Raw genomic sequence first — 25399 nt, forward strand, 5'->3', positions numbered from 1 at the left:
TGTAAGATCAGAATACAGACCCCCAGGACCCTGTACATGCCTCTGTTTAGTGTACTGCTTTACTGAGAAACCCCCCGCGACTTGCTGTAGATGCTCAGCACACACAAACAAGCTTCTGAGACTACTGATGGCAAAAAATAACGCCTCTGGTAAATACGATGTGCTGATGAACAGCAGTACTGAGGCCCTGCAGCACCACAGTTTGAAATCCCATGTTCAAATACACTACTATTAGGACTGCAGCAAAAATCATCATTAATTAGTCTGTGTTTCATAAATCATACCCATCCTTCCTTGCACTGCATACACAAACATTGCTAATGCACCAGCTTCCTCTTCGCTTGGGGAGAGGAGGAGGCAGGGAAAAAGACATTTTAGTTTGCAAAAAGACCACAACAACATGACTCATCTTTATGTGAGCCGGTACTAGCTGCACACAATTACGTGGTGAGAACTTCCACAGATCTCAGTTGTTGTATCCAATGCTTTTCTTCACAGCCCATTTTTATAATGTTTCTCACAAGGATCAAAACCACAGCAGATGAAAGCATGTGACTGTTACAGTCACTCTGGAAAGAAACAAAGTCTGCTTAAAATGGTGTCATCCTACGCATCCTGGTTACTCTAATTACTTCTCTTTGCAGTTAACGAACACATGCATGAATTTTTTCTATGCTCATGATGTTCATTGCTTACTTACTATTGATATAGGTTTAATCCTCTACCAAGTGACAGTGCAAGACATAGGAATACCCAAAGTGATGAACATCTGCTTTGTTTTCAAACAGGTGTGCCAGAAAACATAAGAAAAAAATATAACTGGTAGAGAGTTCACAGAGAGAAGGGTTTTAGGCCAGAAACTCACATTCATAGCTAAAACTATAAAAAGTCCAAGACCCATCCTACAGTGCTCTTTTGACTGGCATATACTGGTACCCTCTTGTTATGATCTGGTGACAATCACAGACATGTTTATGGATAAACCCCACATACTAACCATAAACTGACTTGCCACATACCTTAGAATCAGATTATATATCAAGATGAAAATACTTATCCAAATGAGTGTCTCACATGCCAACCTCCACAACGCTGCCCCACAAACAAAAGGCTTTAAAGAGAAGCACCCTTCCCGCAGGAGTAACAGCCAGTTTTGTGATCCCAAGAGCAGCTGCCAACTGCGACTTGTAAGCATCTGTTAGAATGAATTCACATCATGCAAAGAGTCACCAAAACAATTTTATTTCCAGTGTTTAAGTGGGTATGCACACAGGCATGATACAGGTTTGGATTCATTAGGTCTTCATGCAGAATTATATTCTCAATAAAAGAAACCAGTTCCATCCAGTATCCACTATCTACACGCCTATGTTACAACATTTATATCAAATCTGGTATCTGAAGAAAAGATACACATGTAATATGTACATTTAAGTTACTTATTTTACAGAAAGATTAAAAATTCAAGTCACATAAAACTCAAAATCTGTATTAAAATTGGAAATATAAAACTCCAATATTTACTGGAATGCCTAAGGAATGGAAGCTCTGTAGCCACCTGTGTTAACATTTGTAAAATGTCATGAAACTCGTTAACAGTAAAATGCATTCATTTGTTTGTAATAAGTTTCTCTAATTTAACAATATGGCACCCTAACAAACCAAATGAATTTATGATGAGGCACTTGTTAGTGACTAAACCAAAAGAACAATTTTTCTGCATACTAATGCCAGGCCAACTCTCAGTCAGAAAACCATGTATACACTACACAGCATGTTGCATCAGATGCTTTGTTCAACATTTGTATGCAGCCATCAAATATACTTTTTCTTAAAATATATATATATACTTTAACTTTAGTGTTCTTCTGGCTGTGGTAATGCACTGTGAAGACGTTCCACAGAGCATATTGATGAAACCAGCCCAAATGAAGGCTGCATAACAACAACAGTACAGGAAAATATATATATATGTACACACACACACACACACACACACACACACACACAGAGTTACTGGGAAGTGTAACAGTAAGTTAATGAATTGCTGTAGTGGACATATCTCCCCATTTCAAAGATACTGGTAGAATCGAGATCTTACCACTTGGGCCCCAGACAGTTTATGAGGATGCGCATCAACTGCTGGGCTAAAGTTGTTTTTGTTCACGTTCTGGTAATTTTCACCATTTACCTGGTCTGGTGGTGGAAATGGTCCCGAAGGTGGTGTTCTGTTAATTAAAGTCAAGCTGCTGGAAGAACTGCCTTCATCTGCCTGCATCTCTGCAGATAAAGGCAGATCTACCTTTGATGCGTCTGCTAAGCTAGTGTTCTCAAGTCTGGGCTTTCCAGTTTCACCCGTATTAAGGTCAGTTGTGCTAGTGCGTAAACGTTCTCGTGCAAGCCAGTCTGAGATCGAGAGGTCCTGTGCTGGACATTTGGGCTTCAACCGATTCACAGCTGAAAGCTCAGATTCTCTCTCTCTATTTTGACTTGGCTCTTGAGCTTTCCAAACATTCAGGACACTTATTTCAGCGAAATCCCTCTGTCCTCCAAGCGTATGCCTTCGCCTGATGTTTTTTCTCTTTGCGGTCTCTGCAGAGTTAGCTTTTTGATTCCCAACTCCAAACATGTCATCTGCAGATGACTTGAGTCGCAGCTTTAACCTATCTGTGATTTTTAGCCTCCAGGTAGGTTCTTGTTTGTCAGCTTCACTTCTGGCTGACGTAGCTAAACTGCTTGTTGATCTTCCTTTTTTCATTATGTCAAACATTTTGGTCACAGTAGGCAAGTCCTTCTCACTCTTCGCATCTCCTGAACACTCGCTGTCCGTTTTGTGTCGTGCAGACTTTCTCCTAGACAGTGTATCACATTCAATAAGTTTGTGTGAGCTAAAAAGTCTGCGACTCTCTAACTTTGGTGTTGAACTTCCCTCAGTACAACTTACTTCGCTTTCTTCAGAGTTCCTCCGACTGGTCTTTACCACTTCTGCAACCTTCCCCTTGGACAGCCTTTCAGCAGCAACACTGGTGGCAAAGACAGGGAAGTCACTTTCACTGTCCGTCTCCATAGGGCGCCCTTCGCTGATCAATTCACTTCTTTCATCATCAGCATCTTCTCCCTTGCTTTCTGTCACTGACTGTACCTCAGGGCTCAGCATACTGACATCCAAACCAGTCAGACACATAGTAGATGAAGTAGTTGAATAATCTGAGGTGATGGAACTGACATCAGCTGCTAAAAACTCCTTGTGTTTAACTTCAGGGCTGGCTACTTTTTTGCATGAGTATTTGTGCTGGGAAGCCTGGGAGGAAGTGCTTAGCATAGTGCCAGAGTCAGACACTGTCTCTTCAACCTGGGAAGAAGATTGTGAAATAGGCATTTTTAGGTTATTCTTCTGCGTGGTTTGCAAACAGCTGAGATTCGGTGATTTTGTACATTTTTCATGGTAAGGCAGTGAAGGTTCCTCCAACAGGATACTTTCTTTCTTTAATGACTTCTTTTCGTCCTTTACAACATTCACATCTTTTTTACTGCTGTTCTCTTTTTCCTTCAGGACAAACATCCTCTGTTTTCTCCCTGTGTCTCGCTCTCTTTCATATTCCCCTTTAGCTATGTCCTCTTTTGTCGTGTCACCACGAGATTGTTCTGCAAGCTCCTTCTTGAAAAACACATTATCCAACTCATCCTCTGAACTGCTTGGTTGCGGTTTCTCTTTTGTTTTTTTCCGCTTGCGACTAGCTGCTGCAAATATGGAGGACACAAGCAGTTCCTTGCTATACTGATCCTTTCCAGAACCCCAAGAACCCTGTTAAAGAAAAAGGAAAGTAGAGAGCATGATTAGAAATCACAAAGAAACATTTGTTAGCCTGAGCTTAGTAAAAACACATCCTGAGTTTCACAGCAGGTAAGTCTTGTTCAGGAAATATTCAGGAAGTATTTCCATGCTCTTTCAGTAGTCTACATGACATTGCCCCAAAAGTAAATTTGCTTCCTGAGAATTCCACTTTTTACCTGAATCCCTTCAACTTAATGAAGTCTGGTTTATATATGCAGTTTCTGACAGACTAATAAAGCGGGCTCCATTACAGGAAGACAACCTTTGCATGACTTGTTTGCAACAAAAACTGCTTCCTATAAGAAGAGGAGCTACTACTTTCGGAGGAAGTAAAGGCTAAATTCTACATACACTTTTCCCAGTGAACTAGTGAAAACCAAATACTGTCTGGGACTAAGTAGTATGCCAACAATGACAGGGAACATACTATATACATTTATCTCTACTGAATGAGGTGCAGAAAGGAGGTAAGAGCTCCCAATTGCAACAGCATGGAACAAAGCTGTTTACGTGTGCAGCTGACTGCTCTGGCAGATGCAGCTAACTGCGAACAAGTGATACTTTTCCAATGTAACACTTCAAAATTATTTGACGAGAAAACAGTATTACCACTTTTTAAAACAAACCCACGTAAGTTCTGTATTGCACACCTAAGTGATACAGTAAAGCAAGCAAATATCTAACAGATTTCAGAAGCTTGTAACTACGTCATTTCACAAAATTATTTACCTTAGATTTTGCAGAGTCACTAGTAGCTGAATCTGCGGAAAAATTGAAAAAGACAATTCTGCTCAGTTCTGCGCAATTTTTTTGCTGTTGCTACAGACAATGCTGGACTTATGGAAAAAGACAAGCACAGAACAAAATGTGAAGCAAATAAAACCAGAACAGAGTGAATAGTCAGAGCTCACAAAGATGCAAGCTGCACCACAGAAAGCCACCGCCATGAAAGGATGCTGTGAATTGTAGGCAGAACCAGCTCAATGACAGGAATGGCAAAGGAGCCCTGTTCTTCTAAATAAAAAAACAGAAATACTAATGTTTATTCAATGTTTTAAGTGTATAGCCTCTGCAAAACCGCAGCTGAGAGACCTTTTCAAGATCATACTGTGTACTCTCCTGAGATTCAGGATACACAAAGCAAAACTGAACGTACCGTTGGCTGCCCTAGGTACAAATCATGATTCATGTAGTCATATTCTTTTTGTGAGTTTTTAAAGGAATTAGGTCATATTTTGTGTGTAAGACCCAAATCACACATCTCTCTCCACCTCTGACTATGAATAGGCAATATTGCATTTTTAAGTTGGCTAGATTTCAGCAGCTACCAGTTTTGTACTTTTCTGTAACAAGCGCTAATATGAAATGAAAAATGGACACCATAGTTTCACTGTCTCGCAAAACCCAAGATTATACAATTACAAAGGGGGTAGGAAGGGGCTAGCGCAATGACTAAAAAAATGTAAACTTGAATGTGTTCCACCTTTAGGGACTTTTTCCCTAGGAAGAAAGAGCTGAGCCCCCTGCCACACCCCTTTTTGACACATGGCTAATGCTTTATGACTAGAAAGACTGGTAGACCATACCATGCTATTTCTCCTCAGGGTCTGCTTCAGAGATAACAAGAACAGCAGAAAAACTTTTAAAAAGTAGCATTGATCTGTTTAAAATACTCTTGAAAGAAAATTTACAGCACAGATCAACCTTTTGTTTTAATTTCCATTTACAAGAAACGGGGGTTTCTGCAGACAAGGCAGCTACAGTGTGGGCAACAGTCCTCCTTCTTCCTACAGTTCCAGCTGTCCATCAGTGACATCACAGAGTCCACTAATGACATCACCGTGTGATAGACTCCTCCCACTTCGCCTGTTACAACATCAGTATAAAGTGACTGTTTCAGTAAGTGCTGGACAACCCTTTGAAAACTGAAACAAAAGCTAGAGACGAAGGGGAAACATTTGTGGGATTCAACATGCTGGGTTAATGCAACAGTATAGTGAAGGGAAGAAGGGAAAAAGTCACCAAAAAAGAGCCTGCAATGCTTGTCCTTAGCCACAAAAGAGGTTGGCATTTATAAACAGAAGGAAATCAGCTTTAGTATAGAGACATACTGCAACATACTTATTAAAGTGTCCATCACTTGACAAGAAAACATAACTCAATTTTTTTGCATTCCTAACGTTGGGAAGGAGCAATATCAGAACACCACTGAAGATCAGTCTGCCATCACAACAAACCACTTTACAGCAGCATATCTGCTTCACCTCACGATGATGATTGCATGGGTTACTGTGAATAAATAAAACAGTATGCGCAAGCCTCATCTTTTAATGATTATATTCCTGTTACACAAAGTTTTCCAAATTATTTCATGCATGATAAATCATCAAGTCTTTAAGAAGTGTTAATGATCTTTTGAAAAAAAGAGAAAAACAGTTTATTAGTGAAAGAAAATAGGAAGAGAGAGTTACAGTGAGGTAACAGGGTAGGTTATTCTAGCCTATGGACTAACACTGTCCAGGCAGAGTTACCTGATACGTCTCCAGGAGATACTCCCGTTCTTCCAATGTTGGTGAGTAAATGATCTATGTTTGGCACTGGCTGAGATTCTACAGTGTTTTCCTCATGAACTGCTGTCTACAGTTAATAAACAAAGATCTCTTCATCATCGTTTCACAAATAGTTCATTACCATTCAATAGCATTTAGAAAACTGCATTATTCACCTGAGGACACACTTTCCTCATGTGTTCTTATTTTCCCATTTTGCTTTATGTTTTTAAAACGAATGATTGTATTAAAAAAAAAAAAAAATCATCACTGCAAGGACTGCTTCTGAAGAGAAAACCATACAGCGATGTAGTAAGAAATATAAAGACATTCTAGAGGCAGCAGAAGCAGATTCTAAACTAAGATCATTAGAGCACAAATATTTACGAGACAATACTTACAAGAGGTTCTTCAGCATCATCTTCTGTGAAAAACCAGTCATGCTACGATTTAAAATAAAAAAGGTGAAAACCCCACAGGAAACACAAAACCCAAATGTGGAACAATCAGACATGGACATTACTAAAAATGATAATCCTGGAGTTGGGCAGATAAATACCAGATCCAAACTGGCCCCATGAGAGAAAAGCTGGTCGATCTGTGTACGAACTTATTTTGTAAATAATGAAATGCATCCACTTACTTTTTGAATGAGTGTTTCTACAATTTTATATTGGTCTGGCATGTGCGTAACCATGTGTGTCATGTTATCATCAGATGTCCTCACAAGTGTTGGACCAAACACTATTGCCAGGTTTCTTGGCTCCATCTAAGAAATGAAATATTTCCATGTTACACATTTATAATGAGAAAATACAATAATATGGTCAAAGTACAATAATATAACACTATTAACATATCTGAGAGCTATTTTAAGTAACGATAAAGAAAAGGTTTTAAAAAACACATTACTGACTCAGGTATCATGCTACATTACACTAAATCTCTTCTACACACAGCTGCAATCCATGCTTCCAACATTTCTGCAATTCAGAATTCAGCCTTCCTTAACTCATTGCAAGTAAACAGGTCCAACAAGCAGAGAAAAATCAAGAACACTGAAATATTCTTCACACTTGCAGCAGAACTTTGTTTTTTTTCCCCGTAAAGACTATTTGTTTTGTTTAGAAACACTGATGTTCTAAAATTATTACTTTTTCATATAAAAAGGCATTGGTACTTCTCTTTTTTTTTTTTTTCCTCCCTGAAAATGTTTACATGGCACATAAGAAAACTGAGCTGGTAATCAAATGCTGCATTGTGTTTACTGACAAAGAGTTCATTCAATTCGCATCCAGTTTGGAAGAGGCGGTAGCAACCAACATCATACACCCAACTCACCCATTCATGATACAGACTCAAGAGTTATGCGATCATGTCATAACGTTAATCATCCACTTAGTTCACTTTTAATGTTACATCTCTGACAAATAATTCCAAGAAAGCGTCAACAGAATACTTACCTTCTACTTTTGCTTACTCTTCTGACATAGTTTATTGTTGTGACATACGATAGACCAGTAATATACAGGAGGCAAGGTCCTTGTGCTTACCAGAAGGAAGCCGCAAACTCAACACAAGCCCCTCATGCTCACTTTGACCTGAATTATGGCCTTTGACAATTCATACAATTATAGTATCACCTCACCTATCTAGCCTTATATACTCTATAATCTTAACATTATTTAAACATTTATACAGCCCACCAAAACCTTAAAATGATAAATAAAATGCTTGCTTTAGGCATTATACCTAAAAATGGCATTTACCAACATCTCCTTACAATGGCAGCTATAATTCCACTACAGGTTATAATTTGTTAAATATTTTTTTATATACACACATACAAATTTTTATATTTAGCTAGAAGGTATTATTTGCATAACTGATGTTGGAACCAACCATATTCATCTGAACTGAGGCATTTTCTGATCTTTTAAATGATTTAAGATTGGACATAGGTTCCTCTATACTGTATCAATCACATTAAATTTTTTTCTGTACCTTGCACATTGGTAGCCAAGTAACAAGACACCATGTTAACTGCCCTTAGGTAAGCATCCATAAGCACACTCATATTGTGCACAGCTTTGCACTCAGCTACCCCTCCCTTAAGAGCTAAAAAAAGGGGATACTATTATTTGCATTTACTGCAGGGTTATAGCGTTCACAGAAGCACTTAACGCAAACTCTTCCCCACCCCATGGAAATGACAAAAAGCTACTCTTAGTAGTTGATTAAGACCCTGTAGGGGTGAACTACCACCCTTTATATTAATGAATTTTCATTCATAAAACCAGCCAAACCACCATCTACAGTGTTATCAAATATTTGAGTAATTACAGCAAGTCCTAGTCTCAAAAATTAACTCAACTGTCCAGGAACCCAGACTTCACACAAAGCTGGTGTGATAGCCTCATTCATGACAGGTTCATTCATGTCACAGACATTCACCTGTGTCCTGCCCAAGCACACTCTTATTGGTGTCTAGATGAGATTATATGAAATTTACAGACTTCAGGATAAATTTAGGATATAGGTAGTTATTCACACAGGAATTAATACCAGCTTAAATTAACTTAATTCACACTGAACAGGTGCGTATTTTTCAGGAGTCCGTAGTCTAACCCAAAAATCTCCTCAACATAGTGAAGATCTTAACCTTGTCTACAGTAATACATTACCACTTAATAGAACTATTCCTGCACAAACCCCATGCTTAATGAATGAAATAAACACCATACTTCTGCTTCTGGATACCTTGTTCTTTTCTGAGTTCTCTGCTACTGTCTTCAGGTGTGCAGAAAGGAACTTGAGAGTCTCATAATGATGTTCAGGTAAATCATGAATCTGAAACAAACAATTACTATTCAGAACATGAAACATTTAATGCTAATTTTGTAGTGCACCTACAGCACATGACTTCAGCTTACCAGTCTCTTCAGTGTTTTCAGACGCTCAACAGGATCTTCTTTTCTATTGGCATCTATAAAATCTGCGTATTTGTCTGTTAATGAAAGCAGAAATTAATCATATGTGAGCTCATATATATAGGTATGTGTGTGTGTATATATATATATATATATATATATATATATATATATATGTATGCATATATATAAACACCACTACCCAGCCTCCTTTCCCAAAATACAGGTAACACACAGAGACATATTTGTGAACGGCCTTTGCGAGTCATGAATCGGCCTCTTAGACTGTATAAAACAGATGATGACAATGGGGAAAAAAACCCAGCTTTCATAGAATATTGCAACAATAAAATTGCAAATTTTACTCCGGCTTTTTTTCCCAAATTCGTAATTCTTTCATCATCAGAGAAATTCTATCTACAGCTCTCGTTTTTAAGCTCTATAATCACCATGACTCCCTGCTCTTTAAGGAGGAAAGGGGCCTTTATTAGAGGATTTGACTGGATATTCTCTCAAACCATCTGAAAGTTGTAAGACACCTTGATCAATGATAATTCCTAAATGCAATCAACAATGTAAACAACATAATGTAAACAACTTACCATTGGTAAAAAGGGGCTCTGGGAGCTTTCTGAAGAACGACTTCAACAAACTGCTTATCACATTCAAGTCTCGCCATTTCTACACATTTAGAAGAACAGACATGCTTTATATTTCTATAATCACAACACAACCAGAAGTTTTTGGCAGTTCAACCTGGAAATAGTGTGATCTAAGACTTACATCGTCATGAACATCAATGTCAGTCATTCCTTTGTTGAGCTCTTCTTGCATACTTGAGATGGCAGCATTATTTCCAGGAACTCTGTAAATACCTGTGTATTCAAGACCTCTTTCTTCAACCAGTTTGCAGCATATATCAACAATCAGCGGAATATACTGAAGAAAAAGCGAAGTTATATACACATTTTAAAATAATTCATACAAAAAGTGTTTTACAATCACAATGGAAAGCAAAATTATTTTTCCATACTTTGTTGGTATGAGCTGGGGGGCAGTCATCTAGTCTAACACCAAATGTTCCTACAGCAGATGGCTTCTTTTCAAATGTCTTCCTCATAATGCTCGGAATGCCTTTTCTCCATGTTCCCTTATCCTTTGGTGGGCTTGTCTCATCTTTTTGTTGTTAGTATAATGCAAACACAAATATAAAAAAAGAAAACAAGAAGATTAAGTCACAAAAACCACGGTGAATACAGGTTAACAGATTTTCAAAGATCAAGTGACACCTACTGCATTTTGACCTCTTTCATTTGCCTGGCTTCCTGCAACAGATAACTAAACATTCGTCTGCCTTAAACACACCTTTTTTTCTCTTCTGTGATTCAAAAGATACATTTGAACATATACCCCAGATTTAGAAAAGCAAGTAGCCTGACAGAACTGTGGAATTTCATCATTTAAAGACTAAAGGTACATAAATTCAATCAAAAAAAATTAAAATCCATATTTAGTAAAGCCAGTCTCTACTAATCACTACTCCACACAAAATACGTATGACTATACAACCATGCTCATGGCTGTGAGCACATGCCCACGCAGCCATGCTCACAGTCACAGTGCAGACCACTCTCAAAAATTACCAGATTATAGTCACTCCTAAATCATTCCAAACAGGACTCAAACACTCTAGAAGTATTCTGTATCCAAAAGTCAGATAAAAAGTTCAGTCACTCTGTTTACCTCTCCTATATAAACTGATGTAGCAAACGACAAATCCCATTTATCCCATACTACAAGTCACCTATACAGCAGTACTTCCTCCTTACTATTTCTGGAAATATTCTTTCAGAAGATTTGACTTCTACTTGACATCTGCAATTTAGATACATAATCTGCATCACAGCAGGAGCAAAGGGACATTTGCTGGTAACATAAACCAGAATTTACTCACAGCTTAAATTCAAGACTGAATTGTTTAAAAGTGGTTCATCAAAAGTGACTGCTCAGCCAGTTGCACAAATTCGTATGCAATCATCCTTACAAGAACAGTCTATCAGAAATACAATACATTTATACATTTGGAGAAAGAGAAAAAAACGTAGCATGTGAAATTATTTGATGGAGTTCAGTTACTGATTTAAGTTTGCAGTGCCAGCTTATCAGAACTTAGGCCTTAGAATCTAGCAGGCATTAATTTTGTTCTGGGAAAAAAAATAATAGTTTCACATCTGTACTTTAAAGACTAAAAGCAAAAACGTTCTCCTCTACTCCTGAAACACCTCAGCAGAAATCGGTTTCTTAACAGCATATTTGAAATATGAATTTACCTTGTCATCACTTCCAAGTGAGCTGGAGGCAAAAGCATCAGTTACACACAAAATTATTTCCAAAGCTTGGTGAAGTTTTGGTTGCAAGAAGCATTATGCCTGTAATGTACTGTTAACAGTACATATAGCTGTAGGAAAAAAAATCCAGAACCCTCTTGGGAGAGGACTGAAATAAAGAGCTTCAGGGATCTGAGAAGACCTGAATTATATCTAAAATAATAACAAGATGAAGCAGCTACAAGAAACGAATTGTTGTAACTGCAGCTTAAAAAAACCCTGGTTAATTCTTGGCTTGCATCTGTATATTCATGAGTTTGAAAAACCGAGAATGACACCTCAGTGGCCTTGCACTGGGGCTGTAATTAACTAAAGAAATACATAAAATACACAGACCTTTAGTGAGGAGCTTCCTTTCAGACTCATCCTTAGGAGAATGTGGACTCTGGGTCCTCTGTTCTGCTTTAGTTCCAAGCAGAGTCTGTCTGATACTTAGACTCTGGCGAGGTGTTTTGGGAGATGGCTCTGTTTTGCTGCTTGAAGAACTGGAACAAGATATATTACTTCAGTAAAGAAAAAAAAAAAGTGGGCAAGAAGTCTACAAAAATTACTAGTGGTATATAATTCACCTACCTCATCATTGTACTGTATTCTTTAATCCTTCGACTAATTAGATCTCTACTAGTGACACCAGTGTCCTATAAAACAAATTGAGATCTACTTTAAAATCTTGTAAAAGACAACCAGGTATTCTTTACTTTCAGGATACAATTAACTCCTCTTGTCACCAGACCACATTAACATCTCAGTACAGTCAAAAAAAATAAATCTAGCAGTCCTTGAGAACATTTAAAAAAACAGGAGGAAAACTGAAGTGAGTGATTACAAATTAAATGCTGCTACAGAGACTTGTTTCACAGCAATACAACATGATTAAATCCTGATTAAATTGAAAGTAAGTTTAAATAGAAAACAAACATGCAAGTCAACACACCCTAATACTCTGAAAAATACAGTCATATGTGCACACAGTACTTCTATGACCAATTACTGCTACACACAGAGGTGAAACGACCATAGATTAAAAATGTGCTTTTATCTATCTGTCTAATCGTTGTTTATTAATCCATTATCCTTTGGATAATTATTTCACATCCGAGCAATGTGCATGACCACAGATATGAAAATACTTCTCTGTGGCTCATCACTGAAATGAAAATGCACTGAGGACAACACTGGGACAGGTATCGATATGCTATGCACAACAGTACATGTTTGCCTTTTGGAATTAGCATTAATATTTAATTCATAGAAGTAATCAACATTTCATCACAGACACAGGCTTCCTTCAAAGTTCCACTTTTTTTAACTACTAAGAAACTTGTCATACTGTGCCACTGCACACACTACTTCGCAATGGTCTGAAGACAGAACGCATTGGTTCTAATCCTGCAGTTATCTTCTAAAAAGGTTAGAGGTTTTTGACAGATCAGTTTAAGATCAAGTGTATCTTTAGTCAAAATGGCAACAACATTAATCCGTTTATTTCAAAGGCCTGTTTGCTGATTTTGAGTATGTCAGGCTTTTTTAAACTCAGTTACCTTGCCTTTCACCTCATTTTCTTCTGTTGCTGTACACATTTTTGTCTTTATTATTTAATTGCAAATTATTTCTTTTGTTGAAGTATTAATTACAAGAAAATACAATCAATTTTTAATTAAAAGAACTATTGCCTTTGCATTATATATTATGATTACCTCGTCATTTAAGTTGCTGTTGTCTTGTATTGCTTTAATCCATGCTAACATATTATCTCTGTCCTCAGCTTGAAACAGATACTCGCAGTCTGATGTGGTGAGTCTAAATACATTTTTCCTCTTGGTTTCACAGTATGAGATGTCTATCAAACAAGCATTGATGCTTATAGGTTGTTCTTCTTCAGACAGGGTCACTTGCTCCTTTTTATCCTTGTACAAATAAAGTGAATGACCTCGAAGAACAACATACAATTGCTTCCATGGCCGAATGCTTCCACCAACTCGCTGAAAAACATCAACCAGTATGTTAGTTTGCTTATTTGTTAGAACTAATGTTTCTGGGTTACAAAAATTACCTGTATTTTAAAAATACAGACTGACCGCCTACCTCTACCATTCTTAAGAATGGCCTGTGGAAAGACTACACAAAGTGGGATTCACTAATTAGAGGAGTGAATTGCCCTGCACTCCCTGATGGCCCATTAAGAGTGTGTTTATGTATGACATTAGTAAGAAAAAGAATGTGACTAGAATTTCGCAGAGGCATTAATACAAATACAGGAAAAAATATTTAGTACTCTTGCCCAATTTAGACTTGCACCTACATACCACTGCAATTCCTGGCTTCCAATTTTCTTTAAAGTGTTAGCCTGCACTTGTGCAGAAGGTTAATTTGAACTCAACTCCAAAACAGTCTAAAAAATTATAGCTTTTTTCATAATTACCAGAGAGGGAAAAGAGACCAGAAACTATAATCATCAAGAGACTGATTCTTAATACTTAATTAGTAATTAGAAATTTGTTTACTTCACAGATGCTTTGAAATGTAGAATTAAGACAATGTAGAAAGCAGTCTGCGAAAGAAGCTAAGGAATTCACTGAAGTCAATGTTCTAACAGGTCTAAAATTTTGCCAGTCTTATTGACGCTCACATCCCCCAAAAATTTATTAAAAAAGCACAAGAGGAAGGCTTGAAGTTTCTTATCTTAGTGTTTCACCAGCTTAGTATTTGTGGTAGGTTAAAAAAACCCAAACATGACAGGTACCTTCCCTTTGTCTGTAACAAGCTGACGAAAATGGAGCCATCCTTCCTTGGAGGCATCACCAAAGACCTCTGAAGAAGAATCTTTGCGGGAACCAGAGTCTTCTGAAGATTTCTGGCTGTCTGGGACCTAAACAAAACACCACATAAAGAACCCCACAGTGCACTTCTGAACACATTTCTCTACATTCCCTACATTCAAGATGTTTCTCATTTAAAAAATGCCCCTAGGAATATTCTCCTGGGAAAAATACAATCTCTGAAGTTTCCTGTACAACAATAGTGGCCTTACACGTCCCAAGAACACTCTGAGAAGGAGTCTTAGACTCTCATTAGTGTTTTTACAAAAGCACGCCATAGGTACACTTTGTTTACAGAAGCTGAGGAAAATGAAATCAAGGACCATGTAGTGAGCCTAGGAAAAAAAAAGACCATGTTTAAATACGCTATGCACACAGCATGAACAATTTCATGAGTGGCAATTACAATAAACTTTATGCCTTTGTTTAACACATAACTTTGTATAATAGTGGTGTATAATTCATACAACTTGTCGCAGCAGTATGCGTAATTCTTAGGAGCTGCTACATATATGTTTACCTACCTTAATCCCCTTTAAACTAGATACATGCTTAATGGATCTGTTGGGAGAAAAACAGATGTTAGAATGAGATTTTGTACACTTTAAAAATGAGATCTCCAAATTAACTGCTATTTTTTCATCAACTCACGATTTTCCCTCTTCTCTGTAGTCATCCAGTCCTTCATCATATGACTTTGATCTCTCTGTTTTTGCGGCAGGCTGGCTATCCAGGACACTAGGCCTGATGGATTCTAAAACAAATTGAAATTTTGGCATATGTAGGAACCTGAATCACATTTTTGCAATATTTTCAAGCAATAAAGAGTATATAGCTTTCATTCCTCCAGAGAATAAAAGGAAAAAGTTGCATGAGAAAGAAAATTAAATCAACGCTCACCATGATCATGTGAAAGCTGTCGCCGAATTAAAGGGATTGGAGATGCGGGACTGGGAGGAACAGTTGTTATAGCTGGTGCTTGAGAAGCAGATGCAGAAATGACAGCAGAAGCAGGAATGTGTGCAATATCATGGTCAATACTAGGACTAGTTGGTTCATCTACAAAGGTAATATGTAATATATTAACATATTAAATGCATTAATCAAATGCTCAAACTAAATAAGTGTCTGAACTTCTCATTACTGGGATATCAGCTATCTTAAACATGAAGTCTTTCAAACAAATGTAAGGGTCCAATTAATTCACAGTATCAAATGTACTCTTTTTTTTCTCCTGAAGAAAGAGGGGCCTGTTTCATTTTGTAGGGATAATACTTGCACATAGAGATAAAAGCAAAGAAAATCATACCCGATTACAGATTCTGCCATGATCAAACAGAACAGGAATTATTTCCTAAACCATTGTTAGTATTATTTTCAAGTAGACTACTTTTGTTTATATGCGTAAGTGAAAAACACAATACATCAAGTCTAAACTGAAGAGAGAGATAATCGATTTCTCACAGTAAAATATGGGCAGACTACTGAAAACTATTTGGTTTAAATGAACATTCAAATAATAAAGCCAAGTTACAAGCAAACAAAAAAAGCATTTCAAACAGCTATCTGGAATCCAAGGAACCAAGTCCCCAACCCCCCCGTACACTGAAATAAAGCAGCAAATATTCACATTGTTAAAAGATGGTACCACTACATACCAATTAGCTCTTCCACTAATTGTTCATATAAACGATTGCATGCGGTACATGCCCAACACCTCACAGTCTCAACAGCCACAAGGGTCATCATGAAAGATTCCAAACAGCTTTAAGTCTTTCTAGTATTTAACATATTTCTTACAAGATGGAGGAAGCTGAAAGATGCATTTCCAATCACTCTGAGAAAAGAGCCGTAACATCTTCTAGAACACATTACTAGTGCTAGGAAAATAATTCTACTTCATGCTCCAGGAGAAGAGCGAATGGAGCGGGGGGATCAAGTCACAAGCAGCGGCTGAACTGCACTGCCATAATGAATATGAATGTATTCTAGGTGCTAAGAATTGTAATATGCAGAGCTACTGAAAAGCCCATTGAAATCAACGAACACTCAACAGACAGAGGTTTATTCTTTGCTTTGTGCAAACACAACTGCGTGTGCTGCATTGTGCTCTTCCAGCAGTCACTAACAGTTCTGTTAAGGCAGCATTTGTACCATCAAAATTCGGCAATGTAAATTTCAAACAAGGCAGTAAACAAAGTACAGGAAGGTTTAGCAACAGCACCCCTCTAAATGGTATGGTGTGGGAAAATGCAGTACTTTTTGAAGTTTTGAAGTTTTATGTTCAAAAAAACCCGAACATACCCCTAAAAAACCCTGCAAGCTACAAACATTAATAAAAGGGAAAGCAAAAGAACTCGCAGCAAACCTGTGATACTGTAATTAGAAAAAAAAATTATCCTCAGTGATAAACTAGAAACATTTACAGATATATTCCCTACAGCAACCAGGAAATAGGAAAAACCTCAGTTACATTTCCATTTCAAGACTACAACAGCTCACTGTCCTATCCCTTTTTTATTTGCTCAGCTTTCTCGAGCAAACCCTAACAACATTGACTAAGGAATATAACTACTCATAGTTATATTCTAAGGAATATAACTACTCGTATATATATACACTGTAGAATTAATTAGTTCATAGCATGCAAACTGGAAGTGCTCAGCTTTAGGTTATTTATATTACAGACTTATCTCAACATGTCATAGTCTGCAACTCAAGTTACAAAAATGCTAGCACTTGAAAGAAATCTGTGCAAGCGCTGAACACAACAGTGTTAGGCAACACTAAAGGCAACACAATTTCCCACAACACTTAAATCCAAGAATTCAGATGAGGAAAACAGTTTCTAAGCCCTTGAAAGCAACAATAATTATTCAAATTATTACTTCACAGTGAATCTAATCCCCAGATGAATCCAAATTAGTTTTAGAAATAGGCAAGCTTTAGACAAACTGCAAATGACATTGGTACAGGAGGGAAATAACTGTTCAATCCCTAAAGAGGTTGAAGGTCAGCTAATGGCAAGCTTTTACATAACACAAAGTGATTACAGAGCAAGCTATGACATACACTATATGAGTTACTGCCTACTAATTTAACCCACTGGCAAACTCCACTGCTGCTCTCCAGCAAGAAACAGAACCCAAACAACTACATATATCCCTTGTATTTTTAGTGCTTGCAGTATTTGTCTCCCTTTACCATTTCCTTGATTAATTAGTGTATTTGCACCTCAAAACTCCTCACACAGCATGTAAAAGGATGTGTTCAGCCCAATCAATGAAAACGCCTGTGTCTGAAACATGGTGAAGTGTACAGAGCCAAAAAGCCAGAGGAGAAGCCACACAAAATGTCTTCCAGTTTGTTATCTCACAGTTTACTGGTGTCCCTTTAAGTATTTGTAACGAAAAGGTCAAAGACTCCAGGACTATTTAAAGTTCTGAGAAAATGATACAAGTACCATTTGTTGTGCATTGCTGTCTACGAAGCAACCCAAGAGACGAGCTATCAGACAATGAGCCAGCATGGTGACAGAGCATCTCTGGCAAAGCAGAAAATGCTGCTTGTCACCATCATGAACATGAGCATGCAACTGGTCAACCGTCACACATAGTGACTGTCAGGAAAAGCCTTTCAACGCAAAAACACAGGGGGTAAGACACTTGCCAACTTGTAATAAACAGGCAACACAGCTCCAACCTGCATTAACTTATTTGCTAGCTAAAGCAAAGAGAAATTTGTGTACCAAAGTACGCTTGTATTGCAGTGCAGCTGGAGATCAGTGACCTTCAAAGAGAGGGAGCATCCATACGCACTGTAAATGATCTGGACAAATACTAACTTTCTGACTCTACAAAGAAACAGATTTACCCTGAATGGGCTCAGAGGCAGAACTAGAGATTTCAAAACTGACCTGAGAAGTATATCAAAACTGAGCTGAGAAGTATTTCAAAACATAGGTGAGAAAGCACGACAAAGAGAACATACTACCACACCCTGTGGATGAAAAACTGAGGAAGAAGAACTGATCAGTTTTCCTAAGATTCAAAGGAATGAACACCGAAATCACTGAAAGAAAAGCACAAATATGTATTGTACCCTACTATGCTTTACAATACAAGTTTACAATGATTAATGTAATATTTAATGCCTTTGTTTAATGTTGATACCTGAACTTCCTGGAATAGCCCTCCCAGATTGCATATGAAGGTATGAAAATAACTACCTGATCACTTTAGCACAAAAAGGAGCACATTTTGAAAACCTTAAATATAATATAAATGAATCACAGAATTATTGAGGAGGGAGCGAACCTCAGAAGGTCCCCTAGGCCAACCTCTTCCTCCTCTCCAAGCAGGGTTAGTGCTGAACTCAGAACACATTGCTCAGGGCTTTTGTCCAGCAAGTGCCAAACCAGAAGGGAATGATCTCTTCCCTCAATATGCTGGCTGTGTGCTTACTGATGCAGACCAGCATGGTGTTAGCCTTCATCACCATCAAGGTGCCAGTACTACTGCAGGCGAATAGCCTATTCCAGGAACAGGACTTAGCATTTGTCCTTCAATTTCAAAAGGTTCCTATCAGACCACCCCTCTAGGCTGTGTCCTTCTGAATATGCCTTTGGGTATGCTGACTGCACCCCGTAACTCAGTGTTGTCTGCAAACTTGATTAGCATATTCATCTCCTGTCTCAGTCACAGATAAAGACATTAAAACAAGATGGACCTTGAAGAATGCCACTTGTAACCAGCGTTCAGGTAGAATATTAATCCTTAGCCATTACTCTTTATGCCTGATGGTCTAGTTTTCTTCTGTATCTGCAATACATCCACCTAGACTATGGCACAAGGATGGTATTGCAGAAAAGGTCAAAAGCCTTGCTGAAGTCAAGGGTGCTGATCCTCTTGTGTTCTCCTCTCATTCACAGATCTAGTAATCTCATTACAAAAGCAATCATACTGGTGAAGCACTATTTACCCTTGGTAAATCCATGCTAGCTATTCCAAACATCTCCATCATGTGCTCAGAAACAAGTTCCGAAAGAACCAACTCCATGATTTCCCCAAGGTCTGAGATAAGGCTGATTGGGATTGTCCTTCAAGACAGGTGCACAATAAGTAATAAACAGTATTGCTACAGTGACACCAGACAACTCTCTTAGCACCTTCAGATGAATTTCATTGTACTGGACAGACACGTATGGGTTGAGTTGCACTGGAGTGGTCTTAAGAGTTCTCTGTTTATCCAAGTTGGTTATGATTATGGGTTTGGCTTTGTGGATTTTTTCATTTTAAGGAAATGGGTTCATTAACTAAACACATACTTAAACCAGGTTTAAATTGCTTTTCATGTGAAGAACGTTGAGACAGCATGCACCTCCAGACATACACCACCCCACCCCCCCTCGAACTATTCAACATACAATTTCCCAAGTGGCATATACTGGAGAGGATAACCATACTTCAATATTAAGAAAAAAAGGCATAAAACTATCAAGCACTTATCATAACAACAAAAAATCTTTACTGACAACAGGACATGGCAATGACACGAACAGATCCTGCAGCAAGCCGGTCTTCAGAGGCACTCCCTTTGTTCCAGCCCTCTGTCAACAACCATTTCGCATTCAGCATCCCTGGCCTATGCAAGCATTCCATAGTACAAGATACCACAAAAGGCTCTGCACCACCAGAACACACACTACCTTGCTAAAGTGTTCTTCTTAAACACAGTTATTTGAAAGCTTTAAAATCTTGTCCTATGTCTAATACCTCCTCTGTGTCTCTCAGTCTAGGTCTGTTTTACCTAGCTGTAAGGCAGCACTTCCTATATAGTGCAGCCATGTGGACCACATCTCCCTTCCTTGACCTTGGCAGCAGGCAGGACTCAAAGGGTTAAGCAAACGCTGCTGAAGCACAGGCAGAGCAAGGGAAGCCACAGAAGGGGGAGAGAAGCTGCAAGAAAGAGGCAACAGTGAGAGGAATTCAGGAAGAAAGGAGTGAGGGTGGACAGGATACTAGAGGTACAAAGAGGATCTTCATCTACACACGGCTAAAAAAAGGTCTATCTCTGAGGTCCTCATTTCCAATAAACCTCGAAGCTAAATTTAAGGTAAGCACAGACATACACCAGTTTTCTTACAAGCCTGTCAGGAAGGCAAGCAAATAAAAAGACATGCATACAATTTCACCTATGCATAGTGAGAAGGACAATCAATAAAACAAAAATTATTGTTCAGTCAAACATAAACTACATGGAACTAACCCTGATATCATACAGGACAGCATAAAGGACTAATAAATACCCCACAGCAGTGAGTTTGGTGCAGATCTTGAAGTACAAGCTGCTGCATCTTATTACTCAGCCTGCAAAGGTAAAAGCTCCAGTAACTGAAGACTTTCAAGGCTAAACCACGTGATTTGGAAAGAGGATACACTATTGCTGGCTTCATCATGACTTGCTACCCTGTTTTTCAAGAAGAACCTTTAAAAGTTTGTTGTTTGTTTGCATGTTAGTTTTTAAGTACTAACAGAACTGCTTGTCTTTACAAAGAACTTCTTCATATGTCTACTTTACCTAATTTGCCTCGTGGGGCCAAAAGAAAATAATGGAAACATGTCTGCATGCTGAGCACATTCATTTCTGTAAGCCACAAACACAGCACTGGAACAAGCCCCCTGAATCATCAAATCCAGTCCTCTGCTAATGCGCACCCATAAATCATATGTTTAGTATACCGAGTTTCACACAAACAGAAAAAGGCTTCCCAAGGTTATTCTTAATGTGAAACTGTTCTGAAAACCTTATCTATGACAGCCATTTGCTTATTGCAGTGTTAAACAAATATATAACTATCTATGTGAAGTAATACAAAGCAATTCTAAAGATTCCTGTTCACAGGATTACCCTGCAACATAACAAAGAACAATTCCCAGTATAGTGGGTATTTTTTTTGGTGAAGAACCCTGTCAGTAATCCTTTATTACCTGCAATTACTAGTTTACGTTATAATGATGTACTAAGGATTGACTTATGCTTTGAAAATATCAAATTAGCAAACAAATCTGATGCTTCTACTCAACCAGAAGCCTTCTAGAAGTTACAAGTTACTGCCTCAAAATTTTAAGTTTTAATTAAAAAAAGGTTTTTTGAGTTCCCAAAGCATTTAAACAGTATTTAAAATGCTAATTTGTAATTTTGTGTTTTGGCTGCTATACTTCAGAATGCCACAATGATTTGAAAATTGTTCTTTGGCTAAGGAAACCAAGCCTGAAGCAACAATGATTTGGCAGGCCACACTGTTAAACCCCGAAAAAAAATTAAACAGAAGACTGATGCTTATCTTAGAAACACTGATGACATGTTAAAAGCTGTGCCAATGCTATCGCTAAAATAATGGAAGCAACAGCCCCTCAAAAAACGAACATCTGTCAGCTCTAATTTCTAATGTGGTTACATGTATGTTTTCACGGTTCATAACAGCTAGGCAGTAACTTGTAAAAAAAAAAAATAACGAAAAATCACATTTTCATATTCATCTTGACTGCTATCAGTTTTCACTAAAATTACAGTTTCCTTAAAACATGCCATATCAGCCATGTGTACTCAGCCACCATTTGCCCTTAAGGTAACCACACATTTTGGGCTGATGAGCCACAATCTCTGCTGCAGATATTTGAGGTTTTGGATTTCTCTCTACCTGATGCTTACCTCTTCTCACAAGGAGAAAATAGAATGAGCACATTGTTTCAATTGTTCCTTTATTGCATGTGAGAATTCTCTGGTTGTTTCCCTTTCTCTGTTTCTACTATCACAACCCTTCTCATACTGCACTGTATGTATTCAATATGTATGCATTCAACATTGTCATCCTCCATACCAGAGACTAAGCATCCTTCAGAGAGAGACATAAAGATATATGGGGAGGAGAAGAAAGGTACGGCACACATTTCACTAAAAGGCAGTAAGCTCATTACACTTTCAAAAACAGTTCTTGGAATTGTGCACACACTTACCATTTAAGGGTAGGTACTGGGAAGGTGAACCGTTAATACACCTCTACTTCCACCACTAGAGAAGAAGAATGCTATCATATGTACAATGAAGATATCTGAAGAGCTTAACTAACGCTGGGTAGTTTAGAATGTGTCACTTCCTGATTCCTTAGTTAAAGTATTTGGTTAAAAAAAAATAAAATTAAGCAGGATTCACTAGAAGCTAGCTAAATTTATCCTATTTGTCAGTCAACAAGTACCCAAATACTTTTATAAGTTTGTAGAAAAATAGATATGGAAACACAAAAAAATTGTTTTTTGAATACTATCATGAAGATCAGCTCCTAAAGCAAGATGAAAATCAGAATCTGCCTGATCACTAGCACAGAAATCGCTATGGTTGTCTGCCAGTGCTAAAAGTAGAAGCAATAGAAAGATAAAACCATGACTGGCATGGAAAGGGTGAATGGTCTGCTGGTCACTCATACAACATTTGCATCAGAAATTTGGGTATTAAAAAGACACTTTCCCTCTTCCCCAACAAAAGGGAATGAATACCATGTGGTTAAAACCCTAGCAAATCTTTACTTAAATCAATACAGGGATTGGATAGCAAAATTTTACTGTAGTATGAAAGAGAAATGAGAAGTTTATGGAGCACTTAAAAATCACATTTGTCTCAGGGATGTTGTAAAATGCAAATGGTTAGAGAATAGAAAGTACCAGCATTAAGTATCATATATCCTTGTCCTGCTCTTACACCGTTCCTTAAGTATCAGTTTCATTCAGAAAGAGGACACTCATCTAATTTTTACAACACTTTGGCGTTATCAAAGTCTGGTCAAATATTTTTATCTGGCTAATTTTCTCTCAGTTATTCACAAATTAACAGTACAATGAAGTGACCTAAAATTTATCTAGGGTAAGGACGTACTACATATTTTCAAGAACGGGATCACACTCTGAGGAAAAGTCTTCATATTTATCAGATGCTACTGCATGCCTAAAGCTTTAACAGGATAACTATAAACTTGTTTGATAAAAAAAAGAAATACTTCAAGATTATATTTATTTAAGGTCAAGTATTTTAACACATATTCATATAAAAGTAATTTTCATATGAAAACCCAAAGTTGGCAAAGTTAGAAAGAACATTCACTCAGTAGTAAAGGCTAAAGCACTAAACTGCACTGTCAGCTAGGCACACTGCAATCCAGTTAAGTATTGAAGCAGTTTCTCCATTTCACTCATATGGGTAGTTCATTCAACTAAATCTGGGAGCTGGATTGTCCTTTTCTAAAAAATTGCTTTCTACTCTACAATAAATGGTGTTATGAAGGAAAAAAAAGTTTCAAGCTGGCTGCAGAGCTCTGATACGCACACTAGACATCCAAGAAATGTATTAAAATAACTATCTTCTGAATCAACCTTCTCTCGACAGTTATTCAAATGTTAAGTAGCCTCCTAGCTTCCATCCCAGTGCAGGTTAACGTATACAAAATCACCCTGTAGGTCAGAAATTTATCATTTGCTGTTCTCTAACACAGAAATTGTGTACAAATTACAAGACTGACAAAACCATACATTAAAAGCCACAATTGCAAATACAGCCACTGACAGAGATAACGGTATTTTTACTAGTCTAGAGAACAGGGGAGACAATTTCAGGGTAAAAGGAATAACCTTTTATTAGGCTATCTGGTATAGTTTGAAACAATAGAGAGAACCTGAAATAGAAACACCATCTTTCCAAGCTAACACCACACTGCATTTAGTAGCTTCATGGGAAGCACTGAAGCCTGAAGCACCAGGGTATGTGTATGTGTAAAACCGTCAGGTTTCTCATCCCCCAAGAACATCTGGTTACCTGAAGAAGAGTTTGAGCACACAGTATTTTGCCTAATTTTTTCAAATAAATCTATTTTTCCTATATAATATATTACACCTACCTACTAGGTTTGCTTTGAACAGATCAGATCTCTCATTTCCGGTAAGGGAAATCAAAAATTTGACCTCTCTGCTTGAAACAGACTTTTGTGACAGGATTAATATCCAAAAGCATTCTTCAGCAACCCACTGCAATCCCTATAGAATCTGCATAAGCAAGGTTAATGGAAACTCTGCCTGGATTTCTGTTTGTGGTACGGGTCACCATGATACTTATAAATAGCTAAAATCATCCTGATGCTGTGCTGTTCTCAAGAGCACAAGTCACAAAATACTGCTGCAGAAGCCAATTGTTTCTGGCTGAATTTCTATCAAAATATGGTCTGGCCCTACCTACTACTTGTAATAAGCAGAAATTGATAATAAAAATAAATACACCACAAAGTATTTTAAAAGGTAATAATATGTAACCTTGAAAGATATTTATTGCCCCCCAATTTACATTTTTTACACTACTCCAAAGATCTAGCATACAAATAACTTCAGGAAATGCATTTATGAAATGAACCATACCTAATAGAACCTAATAGTGCAAAACCCAACTATGTTGATGCAAACAATGGAAGCAGCCAGGTCACCAACACCAAGGTATGTCTTAACTCACAGCAACATCCTTTTCTATCATCAGACAGGAGGAAAACCAAAACACAAACCAGAAAAATCCAAGTGATTTTCCTTCAGAAGAGTTAAATAGCCTTTAACTGAGTTTCAAAGTAGATACAGGGTTTTATCTGCCTGATTTAGTAAGCCTTTTAACAAATGAGGCTGTAATTAGGAATAATGCTAGTGGAACAAGCAAAGTTAGAATCACACATATTAATTCTAACTTTAGAAGATGCCCACTCTTCATGACATTTGGTGCTCCTTCTTTTCAGAAGGGGTTATTTCATCTTCGAAGTGGTAAAGCTGTGGTGAAAATTTTCCACAGCACCTGT

At 37.7% G+C, this 25399-nt stretch overlaps 1 protein-coding gene across 4 annotated transcripts in view; it reads right to left on the reverse strand.

Moving 5' to 3' along the window:
• Positions 1-1226: 1226 nt before the first annotated feature.
• The window catches only part of ARHGAP21 (Rho GTPase activating protein 21), a 111107-nt gene continuing 86934 nt past the window's right edge, over positions 1227-25399 (reverse strand). For 3 of the 4 annotated variants that reach the window (XM_065666595.1, XM_065666593.1, XM_065666592.1), the window contains 17 exons: positions 15421-15579; positions 15172-15274; positions 15045-15081; positions 14445-14570; positions 13399-13683; positions 12275-12339; positions 12038-12186; positions 10348-10490; positions 10098-10253; positions 9917-9995; positions 9318-9391; positions 9145-9234; positions 7028-7153; positions 6786-6827; positions 6367-6472; positions 4565-4596; positions 1227-3805 (listed from right to left, as the gene is read on the reverse strand). In XM_065666595.1, the coding sequence (XP_065522667.1) occupies positions 2072-3805; positions 4565-4596; positions 6367-6472; positions 6786-6827; positions 7028-7153; positions 9145-9234; positions 9318-9391; positions 9917-9995; positions 10098-10253; positions 10348-10490; positions 12038-12186; positions 12275-12339; positions 13399-13683; positions 14445-14570; positions 15045-15081; positions 15172-15274; positions 15421-15579 (3506 nt within the window). In that variant the 3' untranslated portion in view covers positions 1227-2071. The remainder of the gene's footprint in view (positions 3806-4564; positions 4597-6366; positions 6473-6785; positions 6828-7027; positions 7154-9144; positions 9235-9317; positions 9392-9916; positions 9996-10097; positions 10254-10347; positions 10491-12037; positions 12187-12274; positions 12340-13398; positions 13684-14444; positions 14571-15044; positions 15082-15171; positions 15275-15420; positions 15580-25399) is intronic. The other variant, XM_065666594.1, reaches the window with a different exon arrangement.

This window comes from Lathamus discolor, chromosome 2, assembly GCF_037157495.1.
Source record: "Lathamus discolor isolate bLatDis1 chromosome 2, bLatDis1.hap1, whole genome shotgun sequence".
Taxonomy (NCBI): Eukaryota; Metazoa; Chordata; class Aves; order Psittaciformes; family Psittacidae; genus Lathamus; species Lathamus discolor.